General features: G+C 39.6%; 1 protein-coding gene across 5 annotated transcripts in view; it reads right to left on the bottom strand.

Moving 5' to 3' along the window:
- The window catches only part of CPEB2 (cytoplasmic polyadenylation element binding protein 2), a 64,072-nt gene that overhangs the window by 29,574 nt on the left and 14,374 nt on the right, over positions 1 to 20,124 (bottom strand). For 3 of the 5 annotated variants that reach the window (XM_004619122.3, XM_004619119.3, XM_055138212.1), the window contains 2 exons: positions 9,125 to 9,175; positions 2,011 to 2,034 (listed from right to left, as the gene is read on the bottom strand). In XM_004619122.3, the coding sequence (XP_004619179.2) occupies positions 2,011 to 2,034; positions 9,125 to 9,175 (75 nt within the window). The remainder of the gene's footprint in view (positions 1 to 2,010; positions 2,035 to 9,124; positions 9,176 to 20,124) is intronic. The other 2 variants (XM_004619124.3, XM_004619120.3) reach the window with 1 other exon arrangement.

The following is a 20,124-nucleotide window of genomic DNA, read 5'->3' as shown; positions in this document are numbered from 1 at the left end:
CCATGCTCAGCCAGATTCAGCATGAAATATGTCGGTCTGTCCTACAGAGGCCTCGGGCAGAAACCGCGCAGTCACTACACTGGCAGCAGCTCTCACGTCGGGGAATCCTCTGAGGCTCCCGGAGCACAGACAGAATGAGAGCAGAAGTCAGTTCCTTTTCTGGGAGACACTTCTGGTTTCTTTAAACTTATCCTCAGTGTAAGAAATTATTTGGGGAGGGAATCTGGGCCAGTAAAGATGTGAGGATAAGCAAAACAGATGGTGTCCTGTCTTTCAGAACTTCCCAGATCTTTCTCATGGGAGTTGGGGGTGCAGGGGGTGGGGGGGGCTCTGGACCACACATGGCTGTGCTCAGTGCTTCCCCCCAGCCCTATGCTCAGGGGCCACTCCTGGCAGGCCTGGGGGTCTTTATGGGGTCCTGGGACTGAAGCTGGATCAGCCAAGAGCAAGGCCAGTGCTTATTCTGGACTATCTCTGTCCAGCCTGTAAACATTCCTAGATCTTATTTAAGTTGGGCAACTCCAAAACTAAAGTGAATCACTAAGGTTGAGAGATGAAAATGTGTACCAAAGAAAGAATCCAAACTGTTCTAAAATTTCAAAACTACTGAGAAAAAAATCTAAAACCAAAACACAGGGCGGTGAATAGAGTTTTCCAAGAGGAACTGCAGCTCCAGTCTGTGTGGTTCTGTTTCCGGGACACTCCCAAGGGTGCTTGGGAGCTATCCTGGTGTCCTGCTGGGGCTGCTCACTCCGTGCTCTGGGGACAAGGTCGTGCGGGGCATCAGACCCAGGTTTCCTGAGCATAAAGCACGTGCTACACCCAGTGAGCTATCTCTCTAGTCCCTGGCACTTTATTTTAGAAGAGCATAATGGAGGCAGTCCACACATCTGAAAACAGTATTAAAAACGGTCTTCTCAATTGTTACTAACAACCTTCAATGCTGTTACAACTCTGAATCTTGAGTCTCCAATAAGAAAATTCTTTAAGGAATCAAAAGCCAGTAGAATACTGGAAGAGACAACATTCTAACGATGAAGTCAAATTCAGACTGAAATACAAAATAGAATACTACTTAAAAACCTATTCGTTTCCATCTCCAATAATGGCAAATAGTTTTGACTGCTCTCAAGAACAGTCTTTTCATGACTAGATGAAAAGAAACGGGCAGGGACAGATAATAAGCACCAGAAAGCCATTGGCATCACTGTCTGTCCTCCGTGGCCCAGTGACTATCTCAAGGGTCAAGAACAATTCTTTCCATCCGATTTGGTACTTACGCAGACTATATAAATATGATGATCATTGCTCACTTCGAGGATAATCTAGTAGTATAATGTTATTCTGGTTTCTTCTCATCACATCTACTTTTCTCCTTCACAATTTCTACACCCACACACAAACCAGGCAGCAAAGTTAAGCCACAGAAAATGTCAGCTGTGTTCTGAGGAACTTTACTAGATCAGCATCATATTTTTTCCTTACGATAACAAAATTCCTGAGAAGAAGGCAGGCCATTGGATGAGAGAGAGAAAAGTGAGTGTATGTGTTTTGGATACTCAGAAGGCACAGAGAAATATTAGCAAGATGATTTCTATATATAAAGGTTAACAATAATCTTAGTGTTTGCTATTTTTAATTGGGACAAAAATAACATCGATAAATTATGGTTGTAAATTACATACCACAGATAAGACAGTAGCTATAGAACAAGAGTAGAAAAATCATCTTGCCTTCAATAGCATTTATTAGATACATTTCTTAAGCAAACTATAAATGGTAGCTTTATTTTAAAAGGTTGAGATTAAGATGATTAAATGATATTTTAGAATGAAAATGTGCTTAAAATGGTAGGAGATCCAGAATTCAAAACTATGACAAGTGTCAAATCAGAAGACAATTCTTTTGTGAGAATCTAGACATTGCGTAAGAAATCTGGGATTATTTAGAACAATGATCAGTAAGACCCAATTAAAAACAGTTAAGCCATAGCAAACAGAAATGAATTACCTCGTCTTCGCCCATAACTCCTTGCTGCATGTAAACAAAGGACAAATTGTAAAAAGTCAGAACTAAAAATAAGCCCACATATACAAATCTTTATGATATAAAAAGTTATGTGGGCATTTGGGTATTAGAGCTACTTTGTTTTAGGAGCCAAGATGTCACTATATAACATTTGCAAGTTTAACCATTATGTATATTTTCTGCACTGTACAAAACTAAAATTAGTACAAAATATAAAATTTATTCTAACTCACATTAAAAGTCATGAATATCTGTTTTTTATCTGGCCTACAGGAATGACACTTTATAGTTAAACAGCATCCCAAAGAATTTCACACAAATAGGAACAAATTGAATAAAATATTTTCCTAGAGGGTCGAGCACATACAATTGAAACTAATATGCATTTACATCTAATTCATGCTATAAGCCCAACAATGAAAAAATACTAGAAGACACAAAAAAGTGAAAACATAAATGAAATTAAGTTATAATATTTTGAAGTCTCCATAGCTTAGAGTAGAAAAAAAATCAATCTTTTAAAACATTTGATTTGTATATAACATACTAATAATAATCTTTACTTATGTATTCATGTCTATCTCTGGGGCAAAAGAAATTCAGATACTATGTTTTAGAATATCATTATAAATAATAGTAAATATTTAAAATATTATTTAAGATATTATACAAACATATTTATACAAACTAGAAGGGGATTTACTTTAGTATGATTAGCAGTTCATATATTCATCACAGAGAAAACATTGCATTTCTTTTTCATAAGAACAATGTAATAAAACCTAAATCTTATTTTCAAATAATGTCCTCCCCCAGTTTATGTATTAAATGAGTATTTTTGCCTTAAAACCAAAACCAAAAATCGAGATAATAAATTCCAAAATGATTTAAAGAGTTTCATTAATGTTCATGGATACATTAGACCTGCAAAAGCTTTAAAATTAAATAAATCTAAGCGTGTATTAAAAGACATGAGAACTGTAAAGCATGTAATTTAAAGATCAAAAGATATTTCATATCACTAAGTATATTTGTCACAGAAGTTTTATAAAATATATTTTAAAGTTATACTATCTTTAATATGAAAATGTGCTATAAAGTAAAAATGGAGGCCTTGCTCCCCATAATAAAAGGGGGACTAATTTATACTTCAAAACATAAGCCAATAAATATGACCTACCTCTTTTATATAACATAATTTGATTTGTCTTGCTGCCATTTTACTCTACTAATTATAAATAATTTACTGCAGATTTCACCATAACCTCCAGTTAACTGAAAGTCCAACATTTTTTACCTGTTTTGAATATTAGCTTATATAGCTTATCTATATGTATATACATTTTGATTCTTACACAGTTGACCTAATTGATCTATGTCTTGGTTTAGGGTTAAAATAGCAGTGGAAGTGGAATTTATTATTCTGTTATTGAGACTTAAAAGTCTTTAAAAAGATCAAAAATATTTCTCAAGGAAAGTCAGCTGGTGAGAAATCAGGCCAACGCACTTAGCTGCACCATCAAGAGCGGACTAAAGAGGAGTGAATCCTACGCTTTAACACTTAGGCCCCAACAGCACGTCGCGGCCAAGTTTCAGGAGCTGGGCTTCATGTTTCACTCTAGTCCAGGTCTAACATACAGACCGCGCCAGTTTATTTGGGGCATCCTGTTTATGCGTATAGAGGGCTGAGCACAGGTAATCACTGCATCACTGTCATCGATTTGCTCGAGCAGGTATTCTCCTGAGGGGCTTTAAAGTCAAAACAATGAACTATGAAGAAATCATACTGTGGCACATAATTCTCGACCTGAGGAAGCTAATCACATCATAACCATTTTATGTTTTTTGCTTTTCTATTTTCAGCAGTGCCTTCTCAGTGACGAGATGGTGGTAATATGTACAAATGTTTGTAGAATCTTTAGTTTCATCTCATCCCTAAGCTTAAACACAATAATTTAGAAAATTTCTCCATTTATCTCCATCATACCTAAGGAATTTTAGGATCCTGTGGAGTTATTGCATTTATTTTTAGGTCAATTCTCAACTTCTAAGTCTCTACGCAATACCAAAAATAGAATAGACTGCAGATGGATTGAAACATTTTCATATTCCTTGTAATGCAAATCCCTATAGTCACACTAAACAATGCAACTGTCATTCTATACAATGGTGTGTATTCATTTTTCTATAATTTTCATGCCAACTTATGGGGTATTTCCCATTATAACTCTGAATCAGCATTACCAGAAAGAAAAAATGAGAAAAACAAACACAAAATGACTCCTCACTGTATTTTTAAAAAGACGTCTTTAAACACTATGTCCTTTCAAACTTTACTTAGAATATGATTGACATAAAAGAGAATGATTTGTTTCATAACAACTAGAGCATTACATTTCAGGAACATGCATTTTATCAATAATTAAAAACGCGTATTTCATATAAAACTCAGAAAGTGGCTATTTCAAATACATATACTAATTTTGCTAAAATATATACATATGAATGTATATGTAGCCATATAAATTATACTTTTTCTTTTTAAAATGAAGGTGATAAAAAGGTTGTAAGAAAAGTCTGATCACTATACAAGTAATTCTAGAATTAAGTCAAGGTTTACCAAAAAACTTTTTATCCCAGATTTACAAAAAAGAAATATGAAGCTTCTATAATTCTCTCTGCACTCTATCCCTTATAGCTACAGTTGTTTTTCCTCAATTACTGCAGCTGGTGTAAGAGGTAAATAAACATACACTGTAGCACTGTAGCACTGTTGTCCCGTTGTTCATCAATTTGCTGAAGCGGGCACCAGTAATGTCTCCATTGTGAGACTTGTTGTTACTGTTTTTTGGCATATCGAATATGCCACAGGTAGCTTGCCAGGTTCTGCCGTGCAGGCAGGATACTCTCGGTAGCTTGCTGGGCTCTCCGAGAGGGATGGAGGAATCGAACCCAGGTCAGCTGCATGCAAGGCAAACGCCCTACCCCCAGTGCTATCGCTCTAGAGGAGATAAAAATATCCAAACGTTCCAGTTCTCTTGGTGCGAAACTATTGTATATTTTTTCTCTATATCCCCTATGGCAGCATTCCTTTGGAACATCCAAAATAAATTTATTTTCTATTCTACTTCACGAACAGAAAAAATCTGGTTGTCTGTATAACTTTCTATTTCTGTGATAATATATATTTGTGTAGAGATGTATGCATTTGTTTTGGGTCCATACCCTGTGGTGTTCGGGGGACCATATGCAGTGCTGGGACCAAACCAGAGAAGCACCTCGCCTCGATCCCTGTACTGCCTTTCCAGCCCTGATGGCGGAACTTTCTTTATTAAAATAAACCATAATTTATAACATCCACCCCCAAATACTCCAAGTTCTTTATTACAAATATGGTTACTCTCAGCAAATTTACATTCCATACTTGTTTGTTAATGCTGTCCCCCCAAAACTTTTGTGCTCTTCTCCTTTTTTTTGAAAATCTTATGTTCTAATAAAAAATGCAATCTACTTTCCTTGGGGGAGGGGCCAGGGGAATATAACTTAACCAAAGTAGAAACAAATAACTGAATAACAAGTCATTTTATATTAAATTCTTTGCTACTATGAGACACGTCTTTTTTTTTGTATTGTCTTTCACTATTAAAAATAAAAGGCTTAGGAACATAAACATTTCAAAGTTTTATAATCCATTAATTCCTATGAAACATGCCTTTCTTAGAGTCCTTCTGGATATTAATTTTGTATTCTTGTCCAGACTTCACCAGTTGATTCCACTGGATTTCAAGTCATATTCAGAGACTATAGTCTGTTTGTTCAGAAATTAAAAAGCAACTCAAAACCAATTTTAGTAAGTTTTGCACACTTCTCTCTTTAATAACTTCAATGGTTAGAAAAACCATTCAAATTCTTATTGTTAAAAATACTTCAGCACCCTTCAAATATGCCCCGTTTTCTCGCACTGCTTTCTCTTAACTAATGATCCCAGATTAGCAAAGTATGTTGTCCCACCTCTGGATCAAATTGTCTCTACTGACTAAAACATTTTTTGATATGTTTTAATTATCTTTTTTCACCTCCAGATCCCTGCCAGAAAGAGTCTACAATTTCCATAACAGCTTATTGTATTTAAGCATGTACACTGTGGCTGAAGTTGTAGACTATCAAGGAAAACGTGTCCAGAAACAAAACCCTTGCCTGAAATTAGCTTTTCTTTTGCTACAATGTGATGAAACAAACTTAGCTACTAGACTTGAAGGGTTTTTGGCAACCAATGAGACCCATTAGTTTAACACTACTTGGTGTGACCACAAGTGTAACAGTAAAAACAGTGTGGTTACTAAGCTTTTTGTTACACACAACTCACATTTATAGTGATTATAATATGCTTCTGAATCACCCCAGTTACTAAGGATTCAGAAATAAGAATATATCTGAATGATCTAACAAGTTGAGGATTTTCCCTCAAAGAGTGTTTAAGAGAATATATGAAATTCTCATAAATTCAAAGTTTTCAACCAAATGGCTCTTCTTAGGGGTTAAAATAGAAATGGGAAGATGGTTGTTTACAGAAAAAATAATATAAAAAGAATTTAATAAAGCCATAATAATTATAGCACTTATCAGTATCTTAAACCTATCATTACTTATAAAAGGGTCTAAAAACCAAAAACTTGCATATTTTTAGAATGTCAATTTCAAAAATTTTTAGCCATAGAGGGTTCAAAAAAATAGCTATTCAAGTTATTTTATTATTCCACAACAGAAAAAAAGCTTGAATGATGAAGACTTGCAATGCAATGACCTTTGCAGTCCAAGTTCATGTATGCTGCAACTGAATTCAGAAATGTGGCCCCACTGAACTGCTTTATAGAGACCAGACTTGGCCCCTCAACCCACCACGAAGCTCAACCTATAAACTCATCATAGCAACTGCATCAAGGCAAAGCATCCTCCTGTCGAGGCACACCACCGTTCTACCGCCTAACAAGGCAAGTGAGTGCGGCTGATTAGGACCCACCCCCTCTCCCCCAGCTAGAAAGGGGAAGATTTGGAGCACGAGAGCATGAGCTCCTGCAGTATGACCCAACCCATCCTCTGTAAGCCCTTCCGGGCGGGGCAGCCATGGCAGAGCCCTGGCCTTGGCCTGCACAGGGCACACACGGTGGGCTCACACTGTGTGAGCCACACAGCCCGAAGGTCCCAGACGGGAGCTTAGTCCCTCCCGGGGCAAGGGAACTGCCAGGTCAGCAGGAGCTTTAGAATACCCAGGTACCACGGCCTTCTTCCAGTCAGCCCGCCTGTGCTTCAGACACGGCTCCCCTCGCACAGCCCCTGCGCCCTAATAAACTGCGCCTGGGGGGCTGGAGCAACAGCACAGCAGGTAGGGCGTTTGCCTTGCACGCGGCCGACCCAGGTTCGATTCCCAGCATCCCATATGGTCCCCTGAGCACTGCCAGGGGTGATTCCTGAGTGCAGAGCCAGGAGTGACCCCTGTGCATCGCCGGGTGTGACCCAAAAAGCTAAATAACTAAATAAATAAACAAACTGTGCCTGTGTTCTGGCGCCTGGGAAAGTTCTGGCGTCTGGTCAACTGATTTCTGTGGTGTCAAGGAACCTGTGCAGCCCCACTGTCCACACTTGAAAGATCCAGCGCTAAGCGTACCCTGTGCTCGGCGAGGCTGGCAGGCGCTGGGGCCCCGACGCCAGAGTCTACTACTCAACCTCTGCTCTTAAGTTTTCCTGAGTTTTTCTCAGTCGAGACTCCTGCAAATGTGACAATCCCCCAGGTGGCGCGGACCTTTATCCCCAACTGTCATGGAGTCTTAGTATCGGTTCACACGGTCTCTAGCGTTACACTGATCTTTCAGCTCTGCCCCTCAATTCACTGCAAGTTACCCTAGCAAGGCTACAGTCGAGATACAAAGGCATCCACAGAACTGTTTCTATGTGTGTGGCCAGAAAATGAAGCCCAGGGCCTCGCCACCTCAGGCCTTGCACTCTCTCCCCCGAGCCCCATCCCTGCCCAGGAGCTCCACCGCTGACATGAAACACTATTTCTGAGTGCTTCTTCCGACAAGCTCCCAGCTCACCTGGCCGTGGGCTGGAAAATACTTTAGTGGAGACTGCTTCAATCCTCATGCCTACTCTAACACTCAGGGAGGCAAAAACTGCCACTCTGAATACAACGTATGTCCAAAAGGAAGGCAGGAAGTTGATATGAGCAACATATTTATAAAATGACCAGGTAGTAGTTGAACAAAAACATATTCTTATTCTAAGCAGTAAACTCAATGGGGACTGGAGCGATAGCACAGTGGGTAGGGCGTTTGCCTTGCACGAGGCTGACCCGGGTTCGATTCCTCCATCCCTCTCGGAGAGCCAGCAAGCTATTGAGAGTATCCCGCCCGCACGGTAGAGCCTGGCAAGCTACCCGTGGCGTATTCAATATGCCCAAAACAGTAACAACAAGTCTCACAATGGAGACGTTAGTGGTGCCTGCTCGAGCAAACCGATGAACAACGGGATGACAGTGCTACAGTGAAGCTCAATGGACTTTAATACATCTTACTTGATTCTCGTAACAGACTTGGGGATTGTTTTTTTCTATTTCAGAGGAAACTAAAGCTCAAAGAAGTAACTGGAACGAGATCACAACATGAACTGGGAAGCCAACATTAAGACCTGGACTGTCTCCAACGACCAGGGTCAGTGCACTGGATCAGACTGTCACAAATACAACACTTCAATGACTGCCCCGCCAGCCAAAACACAGTCAAGCTTCTAATTTGGCTTTCTGCGGGGAGGGAGGCTTGCGGACTAGGAACACACCCAGTGGTGCTCAGGGGCGGCTCCTGGTTTGGCCGTGCTCAGGGAATGACGTGCAGTAACAGGGACCAAACCAGGGCCCGCAACAGGCAAGACAAGAGCCGTCAGCCTGGACTTAACCCTGCTTTCTACACAAGAATTACAACCTTGTTTTTATACTTACAAGGCCAGTAACATCTATATGAGGAAGGATTAGCATAATAAGCATTCAAATACCTTATTTATACACATTAATTATAAAAATAAATAATTTTTAAATAAAACTTACCATTTAACATCAACAGATTGTCAGTTCCAGGATGTGGATAGCTCAATCGACCTTTAAGCAGAAAGAAAAAAAAAAAGTTTAAGACTAAGGAGTCAATTGAAAAGAAAAAATCGCTTAAGAAAGAAATTATTGTGCACAGTATAATTTAAAAAACTGAGGCTAATATTTAATTAAAAATATATGAACTAAAATCACTTTTGAAAATTTAAAACAAAACAAAAATTAACATCCTTAGTTCCTAGATCTTTAGAGCACAATGTTCATTTGGAAGCAATGCCCAGATAAAACCTCTTGGTGTTTTGAAACATTGTAGATATCCCAGCCTTTGAAACTACATAGGATGAAGAAATATTTTCAGTATTTTCAAAGCTGTTGACATTTTTAATATATCTTTTTCTAAAATTAAACAAGGCAAATAACATTTAAAAGTAGCAAATACTCTTCACAATCTTTCATTTTTATTTCATGGCTGCTTTGAGTTTATAAAACAGTTTAATTATAAATATTACTTGAAATACAACTAATTCAAAGTTTATAGTAAGTATAATAATATAAATTTTTGTTTTGGGGCTATACCTGGCAATGCCCAGGGGTTACTCCTGGCTCTACACTCAGGAACCACTCCTGGTGCTCGGGGGACCATTGGGATGGGGGTGTTGGGGTGACTGACCCCAGATGAGCCGCATGCAAGGCACGCGTCCAACCCGCTGTGCTACTGTTTCAGCCCAGTATAATAACATAATGGTAAAAAAATTACAGCTTGAAAGCCTAGGAACAGTGGAGCAGTAGTATTTCCTTATCACTTTTCACTGAAATCTATGTTTGCTCAAAGTAGGACAACAGTATTATAGACTGCTATGAAAAAGAAGAAAATGTTTTCAATATGCTGTGATGTAGCCACCATATTTACTTTGCAACACTTGTACGAGAGTAAATGCTAACAACCATAACATTTTTAGCCCATTAAAATACAGAATTTCCCTTAAAGGCTTGAATCTCTAATGGTAAAGCATTAAGTCTATATTTTGAACTTTCAGCACACTCCCTTACTTCGTATACAGATTAACCATATAACTTTACCATCTAGCAAGTAAGCTACATCTAAAGCCTTATTATAATCTAATGTCTCATGAAGGACAAATAAACCTGTTGTTTTTGTTGCAATGATGTAATGAAGCTAATGAATCTGATTGTCGATGCAATGGTGAGTGACAAATTCAATTTGGACATAAAATACACACACATATATGTATGCATGTATCTGTATTAGATTCGTATGTCCCCTAGTTCTTCATACTTCAGCTAAGTTTTTAGTTTAATAAAAATATTATTTTCAAACTCAAATGTCATAATTCTTTCAAAGAACAATGTATGCCTTTCATATTCCCAAGTTTCATGTAATATGGCATTAGTTAATGAAATGACCTCTTGAAGTTTTTATATTCTAAAAACATACAAGCTTACTGTTGTGATACCTAGAATGGAATTAGAATAAGTATGAAAGGAACGATAGCACAGTGGGTAGGGCATTTGCCTTGCATGCAGCCGACCCGGGTTCGATTCCTCCGTCCCTCTTGGAGAGCCCGGCAAGCTACCGAGAGTATCTCGCCTGCACGGCAGAGCCTGGCAAGCTATCCATGGCATATTTGATATGCCAAAAACAGTAGCAAGTCTCACAATGGAGATGTTATTGGTGCCCGCTCGAGCAAATTGATGAGCAATGGGATGACAGTGACAGATGAAAGGAACAAGATACTAAAATCATGGGAAGCAAAGCTTTTTAAACAGTTCTAAGCATTAATTTGCTCAAGTGTCATAGCTTATTTTGAAAATTAGAGAACAAGTTAAAGCAATGAAAATATTATTCTTATTTCAAAACTGAAATCAAAAGTCCTTCACAGGTGACAGATCTCTGTCACTGTTCAGTTTAACAAGGTCACTGAATCTTGCATACTGTCAGATGACAGGATGCTGACAATAGAAGCCTGGCATAATCTTTGTTAGGAGATAAAACAAATTCTCAATGAAATATGCCAAGGCTGAAGTTACGTACAGTAAAAGTTCTATAGATATACACAGGAATACTTAACCAAGCACACAGCTCTGCAGATACACACAGGAAAAATTAACCAAGCACTCAGCTCTATAGTCACACAAAGGAATACTTAACCAAGCACTCTGGGATTCAGATAAGGCCTCCAAGAAAAGTAAAATGAGCGAATTCTTAAAGTCTAGTTTCACTTCAAAGACATTCAACTTTCAATTGCCAAGTTATTATCCTCTAATAGGTTTATTATTTATCCTGAAGCACAGATAATCATATATTTTCAATGCCAGTATTTTTTTTTTTGCCAATAGTCTTTTGATTTCCTGATGATGAATGCTTTTAAAAAACAAATCACACGTTCAAAAGAGACACACCTACTTGCAAATAGGTGCATATATATTTTGTATTTTATATCAAATGTATATGCTTAGATACAAGTACATATTTGAGTATTCTAAAATACAATTCTCTATAGAGGCAAATCTTCAAAAACAACTAATATTCTAAAATGAAAACAAATTTAGACTTGTAAAACTTCTCAACCACAGTTAAACTATTCACACATCTTTTATTTTTGTTTAGGGCCACACCTGGTGGTGTTCAGGGTTTCCACCTGTATCTGTACTCAGGGATCATTCCCGGTGGGGTTCAGGGGACTTTATGGGGTGCTGGGGATCTAACACAGGTCAGCTGTGTGCAAAGAAAGCACTCTACCTGCTGAACTCTCTCTGGCCCCTACTAACACATCTTTCTAAGTTAACCTTTGTCATTATATTTTACATACTTGTAGTTATATTTTAGTATTAAAAACTAACTTAAAGAACATGCTATAAACTTAAAGAACTTAAGAGGCATGCTATATAAAGAGCATGCTATATCTCTTCTGCTCTATTTCCTTTTAATGCTGAAGCCTTGATGTCCAATCCCTGGATTTAACTTCTCTTATCACGTTGCTTCCTTGGTGGATATTATCTAATACTGGAACTTTAGTCCTCTCCAGGAGATGAGTGTCACTTTTCTCTCTCTAGCCATACACTCTAACTTAACTCTTCATCTCTCCCTATTAATATGTACCATTGACTGCCATCTGGATGCTCATTCAAAAACGTTAGCTTAATTTTACTCCTCACAGAATCCATTATGTGTGAAAATTTATCAACAAATTCTGGCGATTCAATCATCCAATCTGACTGCTCTTACCCGATTCCTTCACTTTTTTCCCGACCCAGCCTCTCCACTCACCTCACGGTCTGTTACAATAACCCATTCCCGCCAGAGTCCAGTTGCCATCAGCACCTTATATGATTCTTATAAAACCTATGGCAGCCCCAAACCCTTCCAAACACAAAAATATTTAACCCCTCATCCTCTATGATTCAAACCAGAATGAAGTCTTTGTTATTCTTTAGCATGCTAGCATTTTCCATTTCAGAATCTGCACACTTGTTTCTTCTGGCATGAAACGAATTTGCCCAGATGAGCCCAAAGTCTGCACTTCTCACTTCAAATCTTTAAGAGATGTCATGATAAAAACAACCAGCTTAAAACATCAAAGAATCTATTTTATCCCCTGACACTAATATTTTTTCACAGCACTGGTAGTTTTGGTCTCTATCCTTCATTGAATAATGAAGGTTCCGTTCATTATTGACTGAGTGAAATACCTCGTTCTATTAGGTTTGCCTTAGAACAATCAAAAGCTCACAACCAAACTGTGTTTGTATGAGGGCAAGGACACACTTGGAAGTAAGGCCAAGAAGGCTAAGAAGTCTTCTACCAGTTCATTCTAAATCCACTTGAGTAGGCGGGTGAAAGTGGGGGAAAGAAACACCTTGCTCTTTGAAAGACAAGTTTCCTCCACGAGTAGTTTCAGATGAACAGGATGCCCCACAAAGAATTACTTGGGGGCTGGAGGGCAGGTACTTCACTTGCACGTGGCAGACCCCAGTTCAATGCCTGACGCCCCATACAGCCCCCAGAGCCCCACCAAGGGAGATCCCCAAGTGCAGAGCCAGGAGCAAGCCCTGACAACCGGCGGGTGTAGCCCCAAAACCAAACATTTTTTTCTTCTTTTGAGGAGCCCCCCTGGCAATGTTTGGCTCAGTGGCACAGACCTGGCAGACCGGTGGTTGGGGGCCAGCGAGGCCATGCCCTGTCATGTCCAGGGAGTTACACTGCATGTGGCGGGCAACAAATCAAGGCTTCACACACAAGGGACAGGTTCTATCACGCGAAGTATTTCTGTGGCCCTTCCAAGATGCTCTTTAAAGCCCCAATACTCAATTAATGACTTAATCAATCTTCAACAGTGATGAAAAAATAAAAGACTGAAGAATAGTGCCACTTACTCTCCAACCTCCTCTTGACAGAAATAATTAAGCATCAGACTAAAACCATAAGGAGCTTGAGTTAGAATTAGCATTAGGCCAATTCAAAGGCTAGAGATTATGAGAGACAGAATCACAAACTAAGGCACTACGAGGTTCCATTCCTAATAGCACTGAAGCTCAAACACTGGTGCTATGGCAGAGTCAGCCCAATACAATGAATTTCTATTACCTCTTTGCTGCAAGAATTAACTAAGTGATACATAAACATTGTCTTAAAACGTACTTGGTGTATATTAAGAGTTCAATAGATGACTAATACAATGCTGCATATTAAACACATGTATGCTTAAACCAAATATTAAACACACACATATACAACCTTAAATAACAAGATCTAATAATACTTCTTTCTTATGTACTCTGAATAAAGCATCTCTCCCATTATTTTAAGGAACCAATATTTTAATCAAAGTCTGTATTTCACATTTACTTCCATACTGGAAAACAGGAAAAGGAAAAATGGTTTCTAGGAATTCTGGTAAAATCCACTTAACATCACAAAGCAAGCCTCACAACAGCCTCTGAATAAGATCATACAAATTCAGAAAAGACCCTCAGCTCCACACTATCAGATCTCAACAGAGCAACTGAATCATTTCTTACTTACATCTAATAAAAACCATCAAGCAATTTTAGCTTCTAAGATGCTAATCAAGTTAATTCACACTTAAACAAGATCCCATCATCAACTTATTCACTTAAGAAGTACAACTACTTGGGGCTGGAGTGATAGATAGCACAGCGGGTAGGGCGTTTGCCTTGCATGCGGCCAACCCGAGTTTGATTCCCAGTGTTCCATATGGTCCCATGAGCACCACCAGGGATAATTCCTGAGTGCAGAGCCAGGAGTAACCCTGTGCAATGCAGGGTGTGACCAAAAAAAGCAAGAAAAAAAAATTACAACTGTTCACCTTTCACACAGCCGACCCCAGTTCGATTCCTCCGCCCCTCTGGGAGAGCCCGGCAAGCTACCTAGAGTATGGAGCCTGCACGGCAGAGCCTGGCAAGCTACACGTGCGTATTGGATATGCCAAAAATAGTAACAGTAAGTCTCTCAATGAGAGACGTTACTGGTGCCCGCTCGGACAAATCGATGAGCAACGGGATGATAGTGATTTAAACTTCACTCCATCAATAATATACAAAGAAACACCGAAGGGCAAAGAACATCACAAAATTTGTGTTAAGTAAAATATAATTAAAAAGAAAGACTACAATGACTATGAGAAAATGACTAAGTCATTAATCATCTGGTAAGGTAATGTATTATCACAGGGCCAGAGCTATAGCACAACAGGTAGCTTTGATCCCTGGCACCCCAAATGGTCCCCTAAACCCCACTGGGAGTGAGCCGTGAGCACAAAGCCAGGAGACAGCCCGGAGCACCACTGAGTGTGACCCAAAAGACAAAGCAAAAAAACCCCAATGGACTATCACAATTACTGCAATAAAACTGGCAAGAATTATTTAGGGTTAAAATAATATGTAACTAGGGTTTTAAATTCGAGCTAAACTAATGGACTTAAAACTTAAGTTATGTAAATTCCCAAAATTTAAACTCCGTTTGAAAGAAGGTATAGTAAGATAAGCACAGTCAATGAGAGACATAAGCCATGAGGAAAGGTAGTGATAATCAGTACATGAATTCCACACACACAAAAATTCCCTGGATTACAGAAGCCTCCCCCCCAACCAAAGTATTTATCGAAGGCTACCAGAAGGATGCCCTCAACAGTAGGGAAAAAGTCCATCCAGAAGAACTGGCATTTTTAGATGCACTGAGGAAGTTTCAGAGTTCTACTGATGAATTAGTTACACTACTTAGAAAGTGAAGGCAACAAAAAGAGACAATGATTGATTCCAAAACAAAGTTAAATGAATCAACAAAATACTATGAGAGAGCAAGGAAAGTATGGGAGGATGGATAGTAGTTAAGTCAAAGTAGAATCATAACACTGTTATTTCATGTAACAGTGAAATATTAACAAAGGCAGAAGCACAAAGTGTCATTAGTTATACAATAATTAAATAAAAATCAGTAACAAAGTTTAAAGCAGTTAGGAGGAACAGAATCAGAAGAAGAATGAGGGATAAAAATTATGTAAGCTTTATGGCACTGACTTTGTAAAGTCTTCACAAAATTTTCAAGTTTATAAAAAGTTAAACCAGGGTGGAGGAAAGTAAAAGATTTGAATATTGCAAATATTTTTAGAATACATATAGAAAAACAAGACTAGAAAATTTACAAACCAACAAATCAAATGTGATTATGTTAGTTTGTGATTTTCCAAATATCAGTCATTTTCCAAAGATCTCTCAAATGCACACTACATTTTGAATAAGAAAACAAGTATTTCAAAAAGGACAAGGTCCTATATTCTGAAGGGAAGTAAGTCATCTGCGACCTCCAGATACTCTTCAAATAGTATAAATACAGGCGTAATTATTATTCCAAGTACTTATCATTGCAGATTTTAAGCCCATACTTAAAGACTTTAAAAAAGATGCTTGCTGGTAAACAGACTTTTTAAAAAACATAAATAATATGCATAAGTGATTCAAAATTTCTTATTTTTATCTGATGGGTTTCAACATATAAAAACAGAAACTGCAGTTTGAATCTGATAGAATCACTTAGCTAAGTATTCAAATTTGCTTAGAATAACTGTATCTGATTTAATACCTGTTTCTAATGAAGAGACCTAAAAATAAATAAAACTTAAAATATCTTCTCAAAGCATATTTCAATAACTTTTCTGAACAACACCTCTACTACAAAAATTACATTTTTATAATTAGTTTTACCTGCAGAACTCACACAACTAGTGACTAAAGGTCAAGTTCTGTAAGCCGAACTTTCCTTGGGTGATCACTAACCACAGTGATCATCTCTTAAAAAGTCCACATATATTTAATATATATGGCTTCTATATAATTTTTTGTTTAGGGGCCACACTCAGGGTGCTCAGGGCTTCCACGTGGCTCTGCACTCACTCCTGGCAGGGCTCAGGGGACCCGAGGGGTGGGGGGATGACAGGGATTAAGCCCAGGGCAAGACAAGCACTCTACCTGCTACCCATCCCCTACCTTCGGACCCTTTAGCTATATTTTTTTTAAGTTGATGGTTTCTTCCCATCAGAGATTCGTTTCCCAAAGGAACAAAGGAAGAAGAATGTGTATGCTTTACTTATTCCTTCTTGAAAGAAATGAAACCATTTTATTTAAAAACTAAACTAATGCACAGTAGTCCCTTTGCAATTTTCCTTCTCTGAAGACATTCTAATGTTCCCATTTCTCTCTCTTTCTCCCCCTCTTCCCCCCCACCCCCTTCCCCCCCCCCACCAGGCATTTGTGAAAAGTCTGACTTTAGGAAACAGATGGGGCTAGGCAAATGCAAAATTCTGAAATATGCACCGCATCCTTCTTTACCACAGAGATACCCACAGCGGGCGTAGTTCTTGCCTCGCATGCAGCCAACGCCGGTGTGACGCTCTGGCACCACACATGGTCCCCAGGGCACAGCCAGGAGTGACCCTGAGCAGAGCCAGGCTGAAGCCCAAACAACAACAACACGGAGCTGGACAGAAGAAGGGGGAGAGCCCAGGAAGTCTCTGGGCTTCAGTGCAGACGGAGGGCCCTGCTGTCCGTACACTAGTCAACTCTCAGCAAGCCCTGACGTGCCACTCACTCCCCTTGGAGGGGACAGGGATCTGCCTGCCCGACCCTTCCAGGAACCAACTCCCACCTTCCGAGGTTCCCGCTTCCCTCTCGGAGAACACAGCTCTATGCAGCCTAGTTTCTACCTTCCCCCTCTGGTCCGAGAAAGCCAGGAGCAGACCCCTCCCCGGTGGGACTGAGGTACCAGCAGGAGGTCACAGGCAGGGAGAGACTTCCCAAAGGTCACGCGAGATGCTGGCTCCTGTGTCAGGCTTCTCCATCCTCTTGGGACAGTCGGCAACTCCCTCGCGGGGTGCAGCCGTGGCAGCGTGCGTGTGCGAAGGCATGCGGGGCAGAGGCCGCGAGCGCCACCCCGGGCAGGACCCGCCTGACCAGCAGACCTGAGGCGAGGCGTCTCCTGACCACCACCGCTGCCCCCCACGCGATGCTCAGCTAAACTGCTCTGAAATTTTAACTCACTGAGATTGTGAGGCAATGTTGGTTGTTGTTCTAACTTGCTAAGTTTGAAGGTTAATTGTCATGTAACCTTTCACCATGCAAGTTCCAAGTATTTTTTAAACGGACATTCTTCTGAAAGTCCTACCCTCCTGCTCCCTTCTCCTTTTCCATTAGATTCCATAAGAGACACAGCAAATGGCCGAGTTAAAAAAAATTAATAAAACAGCACTTACTTGATTGGACTAAAGATTTGATTTTGTTTTCTTGAAGAGACTACTTTGGTGTATGAGGAGAGAAGTTTCTGGAAGGGATGAGAGAGAGGAGATGCTCTAGAGGAGAAAGCCACCCTGAGGGTCAGGACTGTCAAAGAGGAGGAAACAAAAGCAAACAAATGAAAGAAATGCTTCTTGCGGTTTGTTATATCCTTGCTAGAACGTATTTGTACAAGGCTGAACTCAAAGAAGAGATGTAATGATCAGAATTCGGGGAGGAGGAAGATGAGAGACTCGAGATGACAAAGACGGAAGAAAAACTATGCGGCAAATCTTGGCTACCCAGATCATTTAAATAGACATTTGAGGGCAACATGTGTAAATACAGTCTAGTTTCTTCTCTGCAGAGATCTGAAATACTGTTTTCTTCCCTTTTAATTTTCATTCTGTAGCATATAAAATATTAAACATAAAATAACACAGCCTATAAAGTATTTCAATTAGAAACAATTCTACTACCCGGATTCCTAAAGACTGTGAGTGGGCGTGGTTTTCCCCTTTCCAAAGCCAATGACATCCTCTTAAGGGAATTCTGAATTTACGTAAACTTTGTTTTCTATTGTTTAGCTCCTCAACTGGACAGCCCCCAAGCTGGGTGCTTGCCTTGCCTGTGGCCAACTGGGTCCGATCCCTGCATCCCCTTCGGTCCTCCCCCAGTCCCGCCAGGCACCGTGACCCCTGACCTCAGAGCACCGCCAGATATGGCTCCCAAACTCAGAACAAAACAAAACTCCCCCAACTTTCTGCTGCATCTATTTTCTTTTTCAAAGTCCTCTTTCTGATTTCCTCTTCGTGTTTTATTACAATGCATGCTGGAACAAAAGATAAACTGGTATAATAGTGTCGCACAGAATATTTTCTCTTAACACCTTCAAGACCCTCTTTAAGAAGATTTAGAGAAACATCAATGGAAAACTTTGCATTATCCACTGGTAATAGGTAACAATGACTATCTTGTACTAGAATTTCCAAGAGTTTTATTTTTAGATAAGCCAAGAAAATAAACACAAGTCAATTCTTCGTAAACATAAGCTGCTGGCTTTTAGTCTAAAAAAAAAAATGGATCCAAGACAAATGCCATTATAACTGCCAGCACTGTCAGTGAAGAGAACAAGGACCCTCAAAACACTCCAAACACTCGGCTGGATTCTGGTTAGAGGCAAACAATCCCTCCTGGCCTCCCACACAAAGCCAAACTGTCTTGTCAGTTTGTGAGAAGCACCACGATCATGCCTCGTCAACAATCACTATTGATTTCCCTGAGCGCCTCAAGCTCCACTGAAATAAAGGACTTAGACAAGAAACTCCTTCACAAGCCAAATCCAAAAACACAACAAAAATGCTCAGATTTCTGACTAGTTTTGTCTACCCATGGCCACCACCTTGGTGCCAACACTAAATTTCTAGAGTTCGCAGGAGAATAAATCTTGAGAGGAAATTCTTCAAGGAAGAAGGAAGTTAACACCAAGGAATTAAACTTTAAGGAATTAAACACCAAGGCTCGCAAAGTAACCCCTGGTTCTGATTCTATGAGTGATGCTGAGTCAGAACCAACTAGTTAAGCTGCTCTTGAATTCTCAGTGCCCAGAAACCAGGTGAGGTAATAAATGTTTGTTGTTATTTTAAGCTGCTGAGTTTGGGGATACCATGCAGCCATTGGCAAGTAATTACTTCCATAACTCAAGTTCATACAGTTTGCAACATAAAACATAAGTATGTTAAGGGCAATTCCTCAGATACCTTTAACAATAAGTAAAACTGATACTATTAATATCAGTCGGTTGATTTCTTTCTAATGTGCCCCAAATTTATGAAAAGCTTTCTCCACCTCAGAGAAGCTACTGTAAAATATCCCTATCTGTCAAAACCCTGAGGTACAACAAAAGGAAAAAAATATATAAAGGGAATGTAGGTTAAGGCAATTCTAAGTTACTGCCTGCTGTGAATGCATGTCTCCCAAGGAATTTAAAAATCTATTAGTACGGTATTTGCTAGAATTCTAGAAACTGACTCTACTATGCTTCTATAGATTCACTCTTAATCTTCCAGTGAGTCAGAGTATCTCTCTGACGTGGCTTTCTCTTACAAGGTGAGAAACAGGCTTGCATTTCTGTCTGGACCCAGGGGGAAAGCACGGCCCTTCCCAGGAAGGTCGTCAGCACAGGTGCGGACCCC

This window comes from Sorex araneus, chromosome 5, assembly GCF_027595985.1.
Source record: "Sorex araneus isolate mSorAra2 chromosome 5, mSorAra2.pri, whole genome shotgun sequence".
In the NCBI taxonomy this organism is placed as follows: Eukaryota; Metazoa; Chordata; class Mammalia; order Eulipotyphla; family Soricidae; genus Sorex; species Sorex araneus.
This window is presented reverse-complemented; position numbering and strand designations above follow the sequence as displayed.